Raw genomic sequence first — 17,314 nt, 5'->3', positions numbered from 1 at the left:
TACGTACGAGTACAACATTCCGAGTATTTGGACTCCTCTCCCCTCTTCCCCCTCAGTCCATGCATGAAGGAACCGTTGGTTTGGGTCGCCGCATAGGTATTTGAAGGCCCAAGTCTCTCGAGTCTTTCCTTCTAAACGAGGCAATCAAGCACATGGCCTGATGCCGGCTCCCGATTGGTGGGGATGACATTGGAGAGGTAGTGAGGTGGTTTAGAGAAGAGAGGAGATGCAGCGCCAACTATCAATTTCTTAGTGAATTTCTGGAAGTTCAAACAAATAGGTATCTACAGGTACCTAGGTACCTAGGTATTTCAGCGAGGACTTTGAAGGCCGGGTTTGTGAAAAGTTTGGAAGGTCCAAGTGCTTGTGCTTGTAGATAGGTGTTGGTGTGACTTCCAGATTTTAGGTATGTAAATACTTGTAACTCTCGGCTAGGCCCCGCTCGGCAGATGGCCGTGGAGTCGGCCCAACCGGGAGCATCTGGAAACGGGCCGTCATCGTGCTTCCCCTTGGATTCATGTCCTGAGTAACACTTTGACAGCAAACAATTCAGGTCCATTTTGCCCGCTATTACCTTGGGTGGTTTGGCAGCAATCAGATACGTCGGTCGGGGGGAAATCCATGTGTCCTATCTATTGATGTAAGTGTATGTTTCTTGACCTGGAGATTGAGTCGTACTGCTGTGACCTGGTCTCTGTTTCTGTTTCTCTCTTGTCAATGTTGAGAGCCATGGAATATTACAACCTCAGGCTCTCCTCGAGTTCATGATCATCTTGCCAATACTAACCGGGCAGCCAACATCACAGCCATATCCACCCGCCGATTGACCCCAGACCCTGACCGTTTCCTAGCGGCTACCTCTTTCATTTTCTTCTGGTCTAGATTGATTTCCATTTTTCTGGGACCAGCCAGGTGCCCCGCCAACCTGGAACCTGCCCCTCGTTCCATCAATAAGGTACCTACCTTACCTCTGGTGCTGCATGCTCCTTTGGGCCAACCTCCTGGCCAGCCAGACACATTCACACCATCCACCGCCTCGTCAAAGTCGCAAACCCTATATATCCCCCTGTTCAAACGATTTTTGAACTCTGACCGGTAACCCGAAGCACGGTGCCGGCGGCTGCCACACCATGTTTGTGACCCATATCTCCTCTGACATCACGGCTTTCATACTCACTCCCACCAGGAAGTTCGGAAAACAAATCCAGAAGCGCCAGCTCGAGATCCCCGAGTATGCCGCCAGCTTTGTGAACTACAAGGCTCTCAAGAAGGTGTGTTGATCCCCGTGGAGCAAGAGTTGTTTAATCCTGAACCAAGGCTGACTCTCCTCCAGCTTATCAAGAAGCTCTCGGCCACACCTCTCCTGCCTCCTCAGGATGGCTCGTCACGTCCGACCGGCCCCTTGAGCGCCGCCGATGCCCAGGCTGCCCTCCAGGCAAACAAGGCCACATTTTTCTTCCAGCTGGTTCGCAATCCAACGTCTCATGGTTGACTCAGAAAGATGCAGCTGTGCTCACACTGGCCCAGGAAAGAGAGCTCGAAAAAGTCAACGCCTTTTACCTGCAAAAAGAAGCCGAGGTGCGTTCTATGCATGCATCTCAATCTCTCATGGAACCGGCTCCTGACTTCAACAGCTCAAAGTCCGCCTGAAAACCCTCCTCGACAAGAAGAAGGTCCTGCAGTCCCGTCATCCAGTCGCCAGGCGCTCCGCCAAACTCACCACCCTCCAAGAAGGATTCCAACAATTCGCCAATGACCTCGACAAGCTTCAGCAATTTGTCGAGATCAACGGCACCGCCTTCTCCAAGATCCTCAAAAAGTGGGACAAGACATCCAAATCAAGAACCAAGGAGCTCTACCTCTCGCGCGCCGTCGAGGTCCAGCCCTTCTTTAACGCCACCGTCATCAGCGAGCTCTCAGACCAGGCAACGACAAGCCTCCAGGAGATTGGCGCCTGGGCCGATGGCGACAGCATTGCCTTCGAATCCCGTGATGAGCATGTCGTCAGTGCTCAGGTCTTGGCCGGCACCGACGAGGGAGATGCCGACACGCTGCTCCTCGACACGGTCCTCTCAGGAGATCTGGACGCGTTGAAGGACCTTTTGGGCCGCATGCAGTCCACGGCTGCTCACCCCGACGCGGTCCTTATGGAACGCTTCACCCGGACCTTCCTCTCGGCCATCCATGCCGCCTCGGTTGATGCTCTGAAGCTGCTTTTGGACACGGGCCTTGTCGACATCCAGTCCGAAGACGACATTAACGAGCGCAACTGCCTGCACCAGGCTGCTATTTATGGGAGCACCTTTGTGCTCGAGTACGGCTTGTCCAAGGGGGTGTCGGTCGAAAGGACCGATGTGTATGGCCGCGTGCCCCTCCATTATGCGAGTATTCATGGCCGTTTAGACATGATTGATACGCTCTTGTCAGGCAAGTTGATATTTACCGTCAATGAGTTGAGGTTCGGTTGCTGACATGTTCTCCAGCATCCCCTCAAACCATCAACTTCATCGACCACGATAACTACACGCCTCTCATTCACAGCATCGTCCACAAGCATCTCGACTGCGTCGCACGGCTGCTGGAGCGATCCGCCCGTTTGGACCCCGTTTCTGACACGGACCATGTTCCGCTCAACATCGCTTGCGAGCGCGGTTCGCTGGCCATCGCCGAACTTCTTCTGAAACACGGCGCTCGCATTCTCCCCGACGCCGAAGGCCTCTATCCCCAGCATCTGGTCGCGAGGTCAGGCCAAACGCCCGAACTTCTCTTGCTCCTAAAGTCCTACGGCGCCGACCTCGACCAGATCGACAAGCTGTATGGCTGGACACCCCTGGTGCATGCCGCGAGCGAGGGCAACGTGCCATGTCTCCGGGCCCTGCTTGATGAAGGAGCCGACCCCAACATCTTGGACGAGAAGGACCTTCCGGCATTGTACTACGCCGCATGGGAGGGCCACCTCGAGTGTATGCGGTTGCTCACGCCGTTCAACCGCGGGGAGAAGAAGGTGACGAGTCCGCCACAACCGTTAATGTCGTCGGCCCGACTTGGCCCTGTGCCTCCTCCAGTCCTCGGGCTCGGCAGCAGCAGCGCGCCCATCCCCATGGCGCTCGACGCCGACGCGATCCCAGACCTCGAGCTTCCGCCGCCCATCATTCCCCTGCGGCGGTACGGCCACAACTTCCTCGACACCAAGACGGTCGTGCAGATCAGCTTCGACGTGCAAAACGAACAAGCTCTTCTCTTCTTCCACGACAGCAAGTACCCCGCCGCGCGCCTGACCATCTCGTCCAAGTTCTCGGATGTGATTCCGAAAAATATCATGCTCCCCTTCCAGGAGGACACGCGGCTCGTGTCCTTCCAGGTCGACAACTTCGACTCGTTCACTCTCGACCTCGACGTCTTCCCCGCTTACGGCGCCAAAGTGATCGCAAAGACGGTCGCCCTTCCCGCCGTCTTCCGCGCCCTCCTCGACAGCAACACGGGCGTCGCCTGTCTTCCGCTCTTCGACCCCCGCCTGCGCGCTATCGGCCAAATCACGTTTCGCGTCCAGGTCATCAAGCCTTTCCAGGGCCAGCCGCTCGAGATTACAGATTTCGAAACATACTGGAAAGCCACCAGCCAGGTCGCCGCCGGCTCTGGCTTGATGACACCAACCCTCCCCAGCGTTGCCGCCGGCGCGGGCACCTTCGTCACGGGCTCGAGCCTGTCGGGCGATTTTGTGCGCATCTACGTCCAACACACCAGCGACGGGGTGCCCGTGCTCTGGCCCAAGTGGACAGTCAGGTGCGGTGGCGTCGAGGTGCCCGTTTCGCGCCTCACGCTGGAGCAGTTCCGCGTCGCTACCACCACTTCCTCCTCGAACAGCAAGCATGATGAGGTGGAGAAGGAGAAGGAAATGGAACCGCTCCCGGCAGACGACATCGCCGCGGTGCACCGCATCCTCGCCACGGCCGGCGGCGTCACGCTGGCTGACGCGCTCGCGCGCCTCCCGCGCGGCATGCACGTCAACATCCAGGTGCTGTACCCGACGGCGGCGGAGCGGGAGAGGCTGGGCCTGCCGGCGCCGAGTCTGAGTGCCGATCTGAACCGGTGCGTGGACGCGGTGTTGGCGGTCGTGTTTGACCACGCGAGGGCGCAGAGGAATAGCACCGCCAACCACCACCACCACCACCATCATCATCATCACCACGGCCACAACCACGGCCAGCACGGGTTGCTGCATCATGGACATCATGGACATCATGGTGGGCATGGGCATGGGCATGGAGGACCGAGCATGCCGCGCTCGGTGGTGTTTAGCTCGTTCAACGAGAGCGTGTGCGCCGCGCTGAATTGGAAGCAGCCTAATTTCCCCGTGTTTTTGTGTAACGATTTGGGGAAGGCTGCGACGTCGTCGTCGATGTCGTCGTCGGAGTTGAAGGATGGACGGGAGGAGGAGAGTGTCGTTGCTGCGGGTGGGGGAGTGAGCACGTCCATCAAGGACGCGGTGAGGACGGCACAGACGAATAATTTGATGGGGTTGATTTGTTGTGAGAGGTTGCTGGTATGTTTTCCCCTCGTCCCCCTTTTTCACTTTTTGTTTTTCTTATTCCCACTTACATGGCGGGTGTTGGTCTTACCCCATCCATGATCACACACACATTTGAGAGACAACGAAAAAGGGGGCACCGATAGCTAACCAGCCGATTCCCGACTCACAGGACACCGTCCCCGCGTTGGTTGACGCCATCAAATCCCACGGTCTCGCGCTCGTGGTCGATCGGTCTGGAACAACGACGACGGCATCGTCAGCAACAGCGACGGCGCCAGCACGGATACCCAAGGGCGTGGATGGCGTGTTGCAGGGGAATGGGGTGCTGAGGTTTAATGAGTCGATAGATGTTTGAGTTTGAGTTTTGGGTGGTTTACGAGTGAGTGGGTGGGTGGATGGTTGAATGATGAATAGAATAGGATGGGCAGGGTGGGATATTAGTGTTACGGGTTGGAAAAACAAAACAATATGTTAGTGGAATTGAGTTCATCGTATGGTGAGGAGCGTGAGGGGTGCATGGGGGAAGGGTAGAGTTGTACTCCGTAATTCTTATTATGTCCACATGTCGTTTCTAGCTCTGAATAGGTATAAGGTTAGGGATGTCATGTTGTCCGGGTTTTATTATCCTTCCACCTTCTGAGGAGACGCCATTTGATAACTACTGACAAAACCGTTATCCGTGATACTGTCAGTGTCATCCAAGACACGAACGGCTGCCGGCTGGCCCCGGAACCCACAAATACCAAGGGAACTGTACCAAACCCGCAGTCTACCCCCGCCGTAACCAAACCCCTTGAATAAAACCTGTACCGAGTATGCACTATGGAGGATTCAAGCAGGGACCAGCCCAGCCATCATCGTCATTATCAATGTCGTCATCATCTCATTCCCAAAGCCGCCCCGCCCAGAGCAGTTGAAATTAATTTACAGAACACAGAGAACATCCTCCCATCCTCCCATGAAGATCAAGCCCCCTTATACCGATATCTCAACCCCTTCAACTCCCCCTCCGGATCCACCCCGGCCATGACCACCTTTGCAGCGACCACCACGGCGTAGACGATCCCCGGCAGCGCGCCGAGCAATAGCGGACTCACTCCTCCTCGCCCTCCTGGGTTTGTTGGACCAGCGGATTTGACATTCTCCAACAGGCCTGTCAAGAGACACAACGCTGCCAGAGCGATGTTGAGAACCGGCAGGTGTTGAGCAAGGGGAGAATCGGTGGACGGAGTGGTGGGGTTGTCGAGGATGCCTTCGGCATGGGACCCCCCGTGGCCTGAACGGCGGGGGAGACCGAGGCGTAGACTACGGAGGGAACTCAACCCACTCCTCCCACCCCTTCCTCCTCCTCCTTGCCGTTGCCGTTGTTGTTGCTGTGATACAGACCGTCGGTCATCCAGCCACGCCAACCCCGTCTTTTCGGGCGGGAGGTGTAATAGTAACCAACCCGTCGCGAACAGGGAGGATAGGCCCAGCAATGGGAGGAGTAGTAGCGGAGATGATGATGAGCTGCTAGGAGGGAGGACGAGGCGGAGGAGGAAGGGGACAGTGGAGAGAGCGGGGAGGGCGAGAAGCAGGCGGCGGTGGGATTCGTTGCGGGCGGCGTTTTGGGCGGCGAGGGTGGCGATGAGGGATTCTTGTTCTGTTTTTGGGAGTGGTGTTAGTTGGTGATGTGTTGTATGCGGACATAACTGCCTACCTTGGGTAGGTACTTCAGTCCAGTGTGGTGGGGTGGGCGGGCTTGGGGAGATATGTAGGTACATACCTTGCTCGTCTAGAAACTCGGGGGTGGAACGGTCCGAGTTGTCATCGTCGTCTGAGGAGGGGTAGTGGAATGTGCGCCGGAGACGGGCGGCGGCGGGGGTTGGTTTTGTCATGGTCGGTGGTTATGGTGGTTGTTGGATGTGTGTTGGAGTTGTTGCGAGTTGGTGCAAGGCTGAGATGCAGCCTGATCAGAACTTCAGTTGCTTAAGGCAGGATGACGTTGATGTTGCAGGGGTTGGGTGGATGGATTCGATATTTGCATATTTCTGATAGAGCGGCGTATTCATATATTTGACAGACTTTGCTCGTCCTACCTATATATTCTCTGTCCTTGAGAAGTTATGGCAATTTCACCAATACCAGCTCCCCTCTCTCCTTACTCCCTCACCGTCAACACCGGCACACCCTCACTTTTTACCTCCTCTTCCTCCTCCTCCTCCTCCCCCCATCTCAACCTCACCAACTCCAACCCCACCACCATCAGCAACGCAAACCCGCAAATCAACAAGGCCAGCAAGTTCCATCTCCACGCTCTCATAATGTCCACCTTGCCATGAATCCGATGTCTCTGCACATTGTTGGCGAGGGGTAACAGGAGGACCGCATCCCCCCACGTTTCCGGCGTCCACTGACCCAAGGGATACTTGGCCGGGGGCGGGTTCTGGCGGGCAATGGCCTCGTCGATGGTCTGCCCGCTAAGGTTGGCCGTTTCGGCAAAGGCATAGATAAGCGCGCCCAAGGTGAGGAGGAAGCTGAGCAGCACGATGAGGGACCAGAGGTAGAAGAGGGGGTGGGATTTTTTGTGCTTTGTATAAAGATCCCAGGCATTTGGTGTCAGCAATATGACCATCCATGTTCATGTTAGGAATTCCCCGTCAAAGGCAGCTATCTCACCTTCCTCCTCGACCTCTTCTGCACCGCCAGCGCAACCGCCCCGCCAAAGCCCACCAGCACCACCGCCGTCCCCCCGGCCGCGTTGGCTACATGGCCAGGGTTTGTCACGAGATTCTCGGGGAAGCTGGAGATGGGATACGGCGGGCCGTTGTCGTCATCTGACGGGAGCACAAGGATTGGAGTTCCTGAGTAGCTGTGGATGAAGGCCACCATGGTCGAGACCAGGCCGAGCTGGACGACGCCGTCGATGGCGGTGAAGAGAAGAACGAGGCTGATCAGCCAGAGGAGGGATCTGCGAGGGATGGGGAGGGACATGTTGGACTAGGTGGACGATGGCGATGATGATGCTAGATTGTGAGAAGGGTGAAATGCTCCGAGCTTTGGCTCTGCATGTTGGGCAGATAGACTGCTGGCGTTGATCTAGACAGGGCGGATCATGGATGTATAAAAAGCGGTTTGGACAAAGGCCGGGCACCGAGACCTGACATGACAAAGGAGGCGTTGAACATGAGCCACGCCTGTGCAACGTCGAAACTGGTCTATCCAGAGACGGCGATGAATAAGAACCATGTATGCTAAAAATGACTTAGATGTCCAGCCATGTTTTCCATTTTGATCTTACATCTCAGTTTCAGATCGGAAGTATGGTCAGCGAGGACACCATGTTGCACAGTATATCCTGCATTATGGACTGTATATACGTAGGTAGCTTTGTCCGTGGCGGAGCTTGGGAGAAAGCTCTGGACTGGATCTCGAGGGCCATTGGCGGGTAGCAGTAGATGTTTGCCTGTCTTACAAGTCAGAACCCAGCATCCTTGCTTGGATCGACATTACAAGCATGGTCGCCACTATTTCTTTTTCCTTCAGAATCTTGGAGTCTTGTGTGATTTGTAGACCAAACATTCAACCGGGATGCCATTGTGGAAAGCAATGCGTCAGATGCGCATCGAGTTCCCGTCCAACATCTTATCGAACAAAGAATCAAAACTCGAGGCTCGAAGCTCGAAGCTTGGGCAGTCCGGTAGTGACTTTTCGGAGGAAAAGGGAGGCAAAATTCCAGAAGCTGCTTCTTTCCCAGCTTCCATTACGAGGATCAAAGCTGATGTGAGATCAAACCCAGCGTCCTCGTCCTCGGGTTACTTAAACATATCGGATACATGCATGCCCCTCCAATTACCCGATACAAGAATCGCATTATCTCCTTAACCAATTTCGCTGCAACCACCTCCCTCGCTAAAAGCTTCCATCGAAAGTGGGCTGAGAGAGAGCTTCAACTGTAGCTTCAACAACCTCCCACCACAACTACCACCCACCATGCTCTCAAGGTTAGCACAACGACGGGCGCTCGCCCAATCCATTCCACACTTACCCGGGAGACCTACGGCCCGAATCCAACCACCAAAACAACAACCCCTCCTCCGCCTCCCGCAGCGGCGCAACCTCATCGCCGCGCCCAAAAAAGGCGACGGGCCCCTCCTCGAACGCCGTCCCGACCGCGAGCTGCCCAGTACGATTCCCCCACTTCCAATAGCCACATATCTCTTGTATTCCAGACTAACCGAGTAACCGAAAAAAAAAAACCCAGGCCTCAACCAAATCCGGCCCCCCTGGCGTCGCACCCTCCCGCTCTTCGCCCTCGCCATCGCCGTCGCCAGCCTCGCCATCTTCAACTACCAAAAGCTCTCGAGCCCCGTCATCTCCGCCACCTTGTACGCCCTGCGCACCTCCCCGCGCGCGCGCGACGCGCTGGGCGACGAGATCTACTTCGCCGCGCGCATCCCGTGGATTTCCGGGACACTAAACCAGCTGCACGGGCGCATCGACGTGCGGTTCCGCGTCAAGGGGACGAAGGGGGAAGGGACGATGCGGTTCGCGAGCGTCAGGCCGACGCCCAAGGGTACGTTCGAGACGACCGAGTGGAGCTTGGAGATGGATGATGGGAGGGTGATTGATTTGTTGGAGGAGGGGGATCCGTTTAGGGCTATGACGGGGGCGGATGGTGCGGGGTTGGCGGGGTTGGGTTTGGAGGATGATGAGGAGGAGAAGGTGACGGCGAAGACGAGGGGGTTTAGGCAGAGGTCTATTTAAGGAGGAGGGAAGGGTTGAGGAAGAGGAAGAGGACGGGCGAAGCGGAGGGATCTACACCGACACTGATACATAAGTGGTGGTGTACTGTACAATACATTTTCTCTGTATGACATGATATGATACATCAGGTTTTGGTTGTCTTTACAATCTTCTACCCTAAGCCCTCAGCTCTTCAGCACCGCCTGGCCCCTCCTCCGCCGCCAGAATCTGTTCAATCTTCTCCGCCTGCTCCCTCGGCACCGTCAATCCGTCCTGCATCAGCTCCTCTATCCTCTTCTCCCTGCGCGCCGCCTTGAGCTCCAAATGCTTCAACCTCGCCGCCTGCAAGTGCGCCTCAGCATCCGGGAACCGCTCCTCCAACAGCTTCCTCGCCTTCTCCACAAACTCCTTGGGCGGCGGCGGCTTCTTGCACGCGTCCTGCACGCGCACAACACACCCTTTCGGGCCCGCGACGCATCCCTTGACCACCACGATCCCCAAATCGTTATCCACCATGAGCACCGGCAGGTTCTGCACCGTCACCCTCTGGTTGCCCATGCGCCCGGGCATCTTCTTCCCCGGCAGCACTCTCGAACCGCTGCCCTGGCTGGGACCGACCGAGCCGAGCGTGCGGTGGTTGAGCGAGTTACCGTGGCTCTTTTCCTGGCCCGAGAACCCGTGCCTCTTCATACCACCCGCGAACCCCATGCCGCGCGAGTAGCTGCGCACGTCGACGCGCTGGCCGATCTGGAACCAGTCCGGCTGCAGCTGCACGCCGATGGGCAGCAGGCCGCTCTCGTCGCGCACGCGGAACTCGGCGAGCACTCGCTTCGGCGGGATGCCTTTGGCTTCGTAGTACCCCAGCATCGGCGCGCCCACGTTGCCCGGATCCCGCTCCCCGAGCCCCACCTGCACCGCCCAGTACCCGTGCTTGTCGCGCGTCTTGTTAAAGACGGTCTGCACCCGGTCCATCTGCAGCACGGTGCACGGGATGCGCGCGCCGCTCATGCCCATGAAGACCGTCATGCCCTTCTTGATGGCCAGCACGCCGGCGCGGACGGGGGTGGATTGGGCCTTGCGCTTCAGCGCGGCGGCCGGGCCGGTGGTGGGCGCAGGCAGCCCCGAGGTGGTTTGGTTGAAGCGGTAGGGCTTGGCGGTGCGTTTGGGGAGGGTGGACCAGCCGGATTTGGCGGGGTGAGGGGCGGTGGTTGAGAAGGTGGCGGTGGTGGAGGGGTTGGTGAGGTTGAGACATGTTGTTGGCCGGAGGAGGAGGAGGGGCGCGGACCGGGTGGTGAGGGCGGTTGGAGAGGAAAGCTGCCGCCAGCAGCGGGCGGGCAGCCGGGGCGCCATTGTGAGAGGTCGGTTGGTGTGGATGGTTGTGGGAATAGGTGAAGGTTTAGGTGGTGTTGGTGTTGGAATTGATTGACTGGTCGATCAATCGTTGTCGGGTCGTACTAATGGAGTTGATATGGCCGGCATTGGGCGATCCGGTGGTGAGGCGGTGGTCGGGTTGGGAGTCCGGCCTCGACGACGGCGACGAGGTCGGTGGAGTGTGGTTGTTCTTGATGTTCTGGTCTCGGGCAAGAAATTTGAGAGCGGCACGTTCCGCCGGCGACGGACATGGGTCCAATTGAAGGTGGGGCAATGCACAAAGGGAGTGCACAACCCTAACCCTGACTACCCGCCCTTTTGGTCAAGTACACCAGGCAGAAGTGCCCCTCCATTCATTCGTTCATTCCCCATTCATCAAATCAACCAAACAAGACGAGACACACAAGACCCTACGCAGAAAGACAGAACATAACCCTGATCTTGTCACCACATATTTTCCGAGTCTCTCACTGTATCCCATTCCTCAGACAGGAAAATGGTCTACTACTTCAAGTCCAACGTGGTCGATCCGCCGGCCTTTATTTATGTTGGCAAGGATAAGTTTGAGAGTGAGCGGCCATCTCAAGACACTCTTTGCTCAACTCACACCGGAATATCCTAACATGGATGCATGCTGGAGATGAGGACCTGATCAAGTATGGCTGGGAGGAGGATGTCTGGTGCGTGTTTATTCTGCTTGTCCCTGGCAACCTAGAACCCGTAGCTCACCATTCCATAGGGTATGATGATCAACAACCCCTTTAAAACTCCCATCCACCATGCTCATCACCTTCTCAACCAGTTCCACGTCGACAAGCTCTCCTCCGCCCACATCTACCTGCGCCTGCGCGAGGGCGAGTCGTGGGACAACATCCCGCAGGAGCTGCTCGTCGACCTGGCGCAGCTGACCAAGGCCAACTCGATCGAGGGCAACAAGAAGGACAACGTGACCATCATCTACACGCCCTGGTCCAACCTGAAGAAGGACGGCAGCATGGCCGTGGGGCAGGTCGGCTTCAAGGACAACAAGAAGGTCAAGCGCATCCTGGTGGCCCAGCGCGAAAACGCCATCATCAACCGCCTCAACAAGACCAAGGTCGAGCAGTTCCCCGACCTGCGCCAGGAGAAGGAGGATCATTTGAAGGAGCTGAGGAAGAGGGATCAGGCGGCGCAGTTGGCAAGGGTGAGTCTTTTATTTAACCTCTGGGAGGATCCGCGCTGACTTTTTGGCTCAGAAAAAGGAGGAGGCCCGCATCGCCAAGGAGAGGCAGCAGAAAAAGTGGCAGAAAGAACATGCTTACGACGACCTGTTTACCGAGGAGAACATGGAGGCCGCGAGCAACCAGAACCGCGACGAGAACTGGGAGGATGATTTCATGTAGTCAGGGCCTAGGCTCGAGAGAAAAAGAATACCATACCCGTTTAACTACCTCTTAGACCCCACCCCCTTCAAACCCCCGGCCCCCGCCCTCCGATCCCGCTCCCCATCTGGTTCACGCTCGTCCCCTTGATGGCGTGGTCGCTCGGATTCGCCGCCGCTTCATAGATGATATTCGCCGGCGCCCGCCCCAGCTGCATCCACTCGCCCTTGAACCCAATGTACGAGATGCGCGTGACGTCCTCCTCGCCGTCGCCAAAGTTGTCCGGGAAGAAGAGGGTCAGCCGCCGGACGGCGTTGAAACGTGCTCGGCGCTGGAAAGCAGCAGTAGAGTTAGTTATCATCTTAGAGTTATGTATTGACAAGAGGAGAGAAAAAGATGAGGGGAAGGGATGAGAAGTAGCACTTACCACGGGCAGTTCTTGCACCTCGGCCGTGCGGCTCAGCTCAAACTCCTGCGTCGGGCTGGTCTCCTCGGCCACGCCAAAGTCGACGTCGTCGCGGTTGATGATGACGCGCAGGGTTTTAGGCGCCGAGGGGGAGTCGGAGGTGCGCAGGAGGATAGAGTGAAGCTTGACTTGGCCGGTGAATCTGGGGATGGGTCAGGGAGTTAGTAACCTGCTTGGTGAGTCTCTGCGATGTACGTATCGAGGTATATACGCCGCTCTCAGAGCGATGAAGATAAATGTCTTATATGTATAAGTACGTAGACCCCCTGGTCCATCATCGATGTCTTACCCTGAAGCCCCGAAGCACTGCTGGGCAGAGAGAAGGGAAAAAGTAAGAAATGATACTTACGGAACGTTCACAATCAACTGCTCATCCACGTCACTCTCCAGCTCCGGTTCCACCTGCATCCTTTCCGCCCTGTTTTGTTGTCATCGACAACACTCTTCGTCAGCATTCATTTCACACTCATTTCACACTCATCACCACCACCATCATCATTTCCATCCTCTCTTCTCATTCATCACCAAAACACACTCAACCCATCAACAAGCAACCTAGCACGAACGGGAAAGAGAAGAAAGAAAAAGGAAAGGAAGGGGAAAAATAAGGGAAAAAAGAACGAACCAAGTCTTCTTCACCACCTCCCTCGCCAACCCATGCCGTGCCTCGTTCAACGCAGTCACCTCGTCAAAGTTGATGTGCTGGTACAGCGAGAACTGCAGGGCCGGGGTGATGTCGTCCGAGTGGTCGTGCTCGGCATGGTCGTGCCCGTCGCCGTGGGGGTGGACGTGTTCGTCGTGGCAGTGGTGCGACATCTTAGTGTGTACGTACGACCCTTTCACTTCTTTCCGTGTGTTCCTTCTTTTGTTGATGTCGCGATTTGAGTCTTGGAGTCACGTAGGTAGCGTATATTTGGGAGCTAGAAGGGTGGCCTGCTGCCTGGTTCCCCAGAGATGGATGGATGGATCACTGGATTCTGAGGTTGTGAGGGGTTCCACCGATGGAAGACAAATGCCCGTGAGATGTTGGCAAAATCTTGTGCTTGTCTTTTACCTGGGTTGCCGATAAGTTTCTTGCTCAGGCGGTTGTTTGGTGTTGACTGAAACCTGGAGTTGATAGTCTGGAACCTGGAATCCAGTTAGAGGTCCAAAAGAGAGTTCCCAGTTGAGATGAGGAGTCGTCAAGTTCCAGGTTTCAGTGCACGGCACAGCGATGGGGCTATTGAGTAACTGCGGGGCCAAGCATTCAACAGCAAACCCACCATATCCACCAAATCTTCAGGCTAACATTCAGCATATAAATGTGACCACTTGGGTATAAGTCATGAAAGACACCCAACACCAAGCAGATACAACGCTGATACCTGAACAATAGAACTTCGTTTTCTCATCCTACTCGAGGTTGACAAGAACATCTAACGTAAACCAAACAAAAACTCCTGTAAAAACCCTACCGAAACCCACTCACCCTCACCTCGCTCTTCCTCTTGCCCTTCCCCTTCAACGGGCTCCCAGACCTCTTAAACGGCGAAAACGACGGCCTGCCCCCAAACACCCCCGGCAACACCTGACTCTTAGGCTTTGATGGCGTGTCCTGGGACTGCGACCGTGACTCTTGCACCAACTGAGACGAATCCCTCCGATACTCCCTCCTCAGCGGCGAGGGCGCACGCACCCTAGGCGTGCCGATGCCAATGCCAAACCCAAACGCCTGCTGCTGCGATTGCGGTTGCGACGCAAACTCCCACGGCGGGAGCTGCTGACTTCGGGTAGGGCTGAGGAGGCGCAGGCCTGCCCCTCTTGGGGTCTGGATGCTGCTCGTGGGAAGGATGGTGGGGACTTGTTGTTGCTGCGACGAGCCGGGAACGGGGACGGGGAAGCCGAAGGACTGGGATGACGACGCAAAGCCTCCTCCTCCACCTATGCTACTGCCAGCACCACCAAACGAATCCTCGCCAAATATTCTCTGCGACAACCTCTCCGCCTTCCTCCTCCTGGCCTCCCACTTCCTTCTGCGCCGGTTGATCGCGTCCTCGGCTTCCAAATCCTGTCCCGGCCGCCAGGTGATGTCGTCCGGGTCTGCGCCGAGGTCCCACCGCGACAGGCCGACCACGGTTTCGCCTTGGATGGTATCAGGCGAAGGACGGGTGATGGTGGCGTATTTGCGCAGCCGGAGGACTGACAAGTCGCCGAGGGCGGGCTGGTCTTGGTCCAGTTCGGGTTTGATGAGCTTGTCTTTGCCCTTGATGATAGCTGGGCTGATTTGGGAGGAGGGCATGATGGAAGGAGAGGCGGGAAAGGGAAGGGAGCCCTGCTCGTCTGGTTCAGTGGAAGCGGTCCAGGATTGAGGGAAAGCTGCGAGACCGATGGTGCTGAGGAACATTTCGGCGGCCATGATTCGTAAGATCTTGTCCCGTGAAGGCTGTGGGTGGTGTTCTGGTTGAGACCCAAGAAACAGGTCTCTCAGCTTGTCGAGCAAATCCTCGGGGCCGAAATCCACCATCGGACGCCGCGGTTCGGGCACGAAACTCCAGTCAGTGGCGTTCCGGTGCATCATGTCTTGTTGGACATCCCACGCACGGGCCATCTCGAACAGCTGGCTCTTGGGATGGTCTGCTGCAAGATCCAACAGCGAATGCCGGCGCATGTATCCATCCTCCTTCCTCCGCTCGACCGCTTTAGCCAGGAAATCAAGATCAACCCCTTTCTGCGAGCCACTCCATCCCTCATCCTCGACGTCAAGTCCCACAGCCTCGCTCAATCTCTGGGCCACCAGGCTCAGATCAACAAATTGCTGCCTCCCTGCATCCAATCTCTCCACTGCCGCCAATCCGAGACCATGCTTCCCAAAAACAGCACGCTCATCAAACCCATCCGGCACAGCAAACGCATCCGTCAGCATCTGAAGCAGCCTCTGGCGCCATTTACTCTTTTCCCTCATCCTCTCCTTAGCATCGGGCGGCGGCACCACCACCTCCGGCTCATCTGACCAAGCACACAGCGCGCCATGCACTGCTAGGTCCTGGCTGATGGTTAATACCTGAAAAAACCTCAGCCCGGCCTTGTTCAAGACTTTTCCAGCAGGCGAAGTGGGCTCGTTCCCACGCATCCTGCCCGCGGGCAAGATATGCAGGCCGACAAAGTTTGCCGGGCTTTTCAGGGAGATTATCTCGCGATGGTAGCGGACAGGCTGGCCTTGCTCTGGTTGGATGAACCAGAAGATGACGATCTCGGTATCTCTGGTGGACCGGACAGAGACGAAGCAGGCCTTGTGGCCGCGGATGTAAGCACCGGGGGAGACGTCCATGCGCAGAGTCGGGTCGTTGACGTTCCTGTGATGCGGGCACGAAGCGAGCACATCCAAAGTAAGTTGGTCCTTTTTCTTGCCTTCGCGAACGGCAACCCAAAAGAGATTTGTGCTGGTCAGGACAAACGCCTGGCTGGGGTCCAGACGCGAAGGCGCGGCCCCCAAGATTCGAAGATTGTCCCTGGGCAGGAGGGCCTGAGAGACCAGATGGAGTTTTTGGGACTCTGTGTCGAACAAGCGCAATGCTTTGGGACTGCACAACAATAATAGTCGCCGAGGTTGTTGGGCAACTACCAAGTCGGTTCCTGACGAGCGCTTTTTCTTCTTTTTCTTTTCGGGTCGATTCGGAGACGGAGGTGGTGTGAACATCAACCAGAAGACCTTGTACTGCTCAGGCTCCGTTGTGGGGGCTGGCGGCAGTTTCGGTATGCATCCCGCAATCGATGTACCGCACATCCTCAGGACGGGAGTCAACTTCTGCGGGCGTACGTTTCGGCGACCCATGATGTCCCACAAACTCCAGCATCCGGTCTTGTCGACGATGACAAGCGTAGGATGCTCCTTTTCGTGATGCCGGACCAGACAGACATCACTCTGCATGGCCGGCCCCGTCCTCTCACAGGGAATGGTAAAAAGCGGGTTAGGATAGAACTGGCTGGCAGCAGGGGAACCAGGACCGTGAACTTTGGAAGCGGTCGGCATGGGTATCATGCGCAGCTCTGGTTCGTACACGGTAGTGGATGCGCCGTTCGATACGACCAGCCAGCGTATGCCATCGGGGAGCCGAAGATCGACGACGAACTTGATAAGTGAGATCGGCACCGCATCCCGACTCCACTCGCCGCTGATGTCGAGCTCTGGGACATGGAGCCGAACTCGAATATCAGCTTCGTTCCAGATCCATTCCTCCTGCGCGAGACTGATCAGACGCAGAGAATTTCCCGAGATTCCCGAGGTGACAGCCAGCACAGGATGGCCTTTCTTTCTTTGCCTGAGGTCAACAACCTCGCCGACTGAGCACAAGGGGGCTGTTTCGTCAGGAGCCGCGCCCCTTTCTGCCTGGGATGCAGCAATCTCCTCCATCAAGAGAGAGTTGAGCTCGTCGTCCATAAACGATGCCTCGGGGAGATACTCGAGCAGCCAGTTCTTCTGAGACCGTGAGACCTGCCATGGCCCCATGTCATTGGGCGGGGTTGGGGTCTTTGTAGGAGGGCACCATTGTTCAAATGGGGTGACTTGCTTGAAGCGCGGGGCTGTCTCCCCGTCAGTTATAAAAGCTCGACAAGATGGTCTGGCACATAGCACCTACTCTCATTCTTTGCCCGGTTTCTCTTGATCTGGCCGATGGGCTGGCCGGCGACGGCCGGGGTGTAGGTTAGACGTCCGACGACGCCGTCGGCAGGGACACGACTGGTCCTAGCATGGTGGCCATGCCGGACGGCGTTTTGGGTATGGTCATCCATTGGGGCGTATTGTGAGACGGAGCGGAGAGGAAGTTGATGATTTCATTCTCTCGGCGATAAAAGACACAACCTAGGGTGTAGATATCCAAC

General features: G+C 56.6%; 8 protein-coding genes across 8 annotated transcripts; 3 read left to right on the top strand and 5 right to left on the bottom strand.

Moving 5' to 3' along the window:
• Window positions 1–717: 717 nt before the first annotated feature.
• VTJ04DRAFT_8764 (uncharacterized protein) lies at window positions 718–4,886 on the top strand (the record flags this gene model as incomplete). The annotated part of the gene is made up of 9 exons (XM_069367236.1): window positions 718–760; window positions 807–955; window positions 1,107–1,132; window positions 1,187–1,271; window positions 1,334–1,465; window positions 1,528–1,578; window positions 1,635–2,427; window positions 2,484–4,543; window positions 4,701–4,886. The coding sequence occupies 9 exons, from the start codon at window positions 718–720 to the stop codon at window positions 4,884–4,886; spliced, it is 3,525 nt and encodes a 1,174-aa protein (XP_069215585.1).
• Window positions 4,887–5,496: 610 nt separating this feature from the next.
• Window positions 5,497–6,408, bottom strand: VTJ04DRAFT_8763 (uncharacterized protein; the record flags this gene model as incomplete). The annotated part of the gene is made up of 2 exons (XM_069367235.1): window positions 5,497–6,173; window positions 6,297–6,408. The coding sequence occupies 2 exons, from the start codon at window positions 6,406–6,408 to the stop codon at window positions 5,497–5,499; spliced, it is 789 nt and encodes a 262-aa protein (XP_069215584.1).
• A 263-nt stretch (window positions 6,409–6,671) lies between these two features.
• On the bottom strand, window positions 6,672–7,504 carry VTJ04DRAFT_8762 (uncharacterized protein; the record flags this gene model as incomplete). Its single annotated transcript, XM_069367234.1, has 2 exons — window positions 6,672–7,100; window positions 7,190–7,504. The coding sequence occupies 2 exons, from the start codon at window positions 7,502–7,504 to the stop codon at window positions 6,672–6,674; spliced, it is 744 nt and encodes a 247-aa protein (XP_069215583.1).
• Window positions 7,505–8,503: 999 nt separating this feature from the next.
• Window positions 8,504–9,277, top strand: VTJ04DRAFT_8761 (uncharacterized protein; the record flags this gene model as incomplete). Its single annotated transcript, XM_069367233.1, has 2 exons — window positions 8,504–8,696; window positions 8,775–9,277. The coding sequence occupies 2 exons, from the start codon at window positions 8,504–8,506 to the stop codon at window positions 9,275–9,277; spliced, it is 696 nt and encodes a 231-aa protein (XP_069215582.1).
• A 156-nt stretch (window positions 9,278–9,433) lies between these two features.
• VTJ04DRAFT_8760 (mitochondrial 54S ribosomal protein uL3m) lies at window positions 9,434–10,606 on the bottom strand (the record flags this gene model as incomplete). Its single annotated transcript, XM_069367232.1, has 1 exon — window positions 9,434–10,606. The coding sequence occupies one exon, from the start codon at window positions 10,604–10,606 to the stop codon at window positions 9,434–9,436; it is 1,173 nt and encodes a 390-aa protein (XP_069215581.1).
• A 763-nt stretch (window positions 10,607–11,369) lies between these two features.
• On the top strand, window positions 11,370–12,009 carry VTJ04DRAFT_8759 (uncharacterized protein; the record flags this gene model as incomplete). Its single annotated transcript, XM_069367230.1, has 2 exons — window positions 11,370–11,810; window positions 11,863–12,009. The coding sequence occupies 2 exons, from the start codon at window positions 11,370–11,372 to the stop codon at window positions 12,007–12,009; spliced, it is 588 nt and encodes a 195-aa protein (XP_069215580.1).
• A 67-nt stretch (window positions 12,010–12,076) lies between these two features.
• Window positions 12,077–13,270, bottom strand: VTJ04DRAFT_8758 (uncharacterized protein; the record flags this gene model as incomplete). Its single annotated transcript, XM_069367229.1, has 4 exons — window positions 12,077–12,319; window positions 12,416–12,596; window positions 12,804–12,872; window positions 13,080–13,270. 4 exons carry the CDS (start codon window positions 13,268–13,270, stop codon window positions 12,077–12,079), a joined length of 684 nt encoding a protein of 227 aa, XP_069215579.1.
• Window positions 13,271–13,904: 634 nt separating this feature from the next.
• Window positions 13,905–17,224, bottom strand: VTJ04DRAFT_8757 (uncharacterized protein; the record flags this gene model as incomplete). Its single annotated transcript, XM_069367228.1, has 2 exons — window positions 13,905–17,014; window positions 17,071–17,224. 2 exons carry the CDS (start codon window positions 17,222–17,224, stop codon window positions 13,905–13,907), a joined length of 3,264 nt encoding a protein of 1,087 aa, XP_069215578.1.
• Between the last annotated feature and the right edge of the window lie 90 nt (window positions 17,225–17,314).

Source organism: Mycothermus thermophilus (assembly GCF_041956435.1).
Source record: "Mycothermus thermophilus strain CBS 625.91 unplaced genomic scaffold VTJ04scaffold_6, whole genome shotgun sequence".
Lineage (NCBI taxonomy): Eukaryota > Fungi > Ascomycota > Sordariomycetes > Sordariales > Chaetomiaceae > Mycothermus > Mycothermus thermophilus.
Note: the sequence above shows the minus strand (reverse complement) of the source record. Positions and strands in the feature narration are given on the sequence as shown.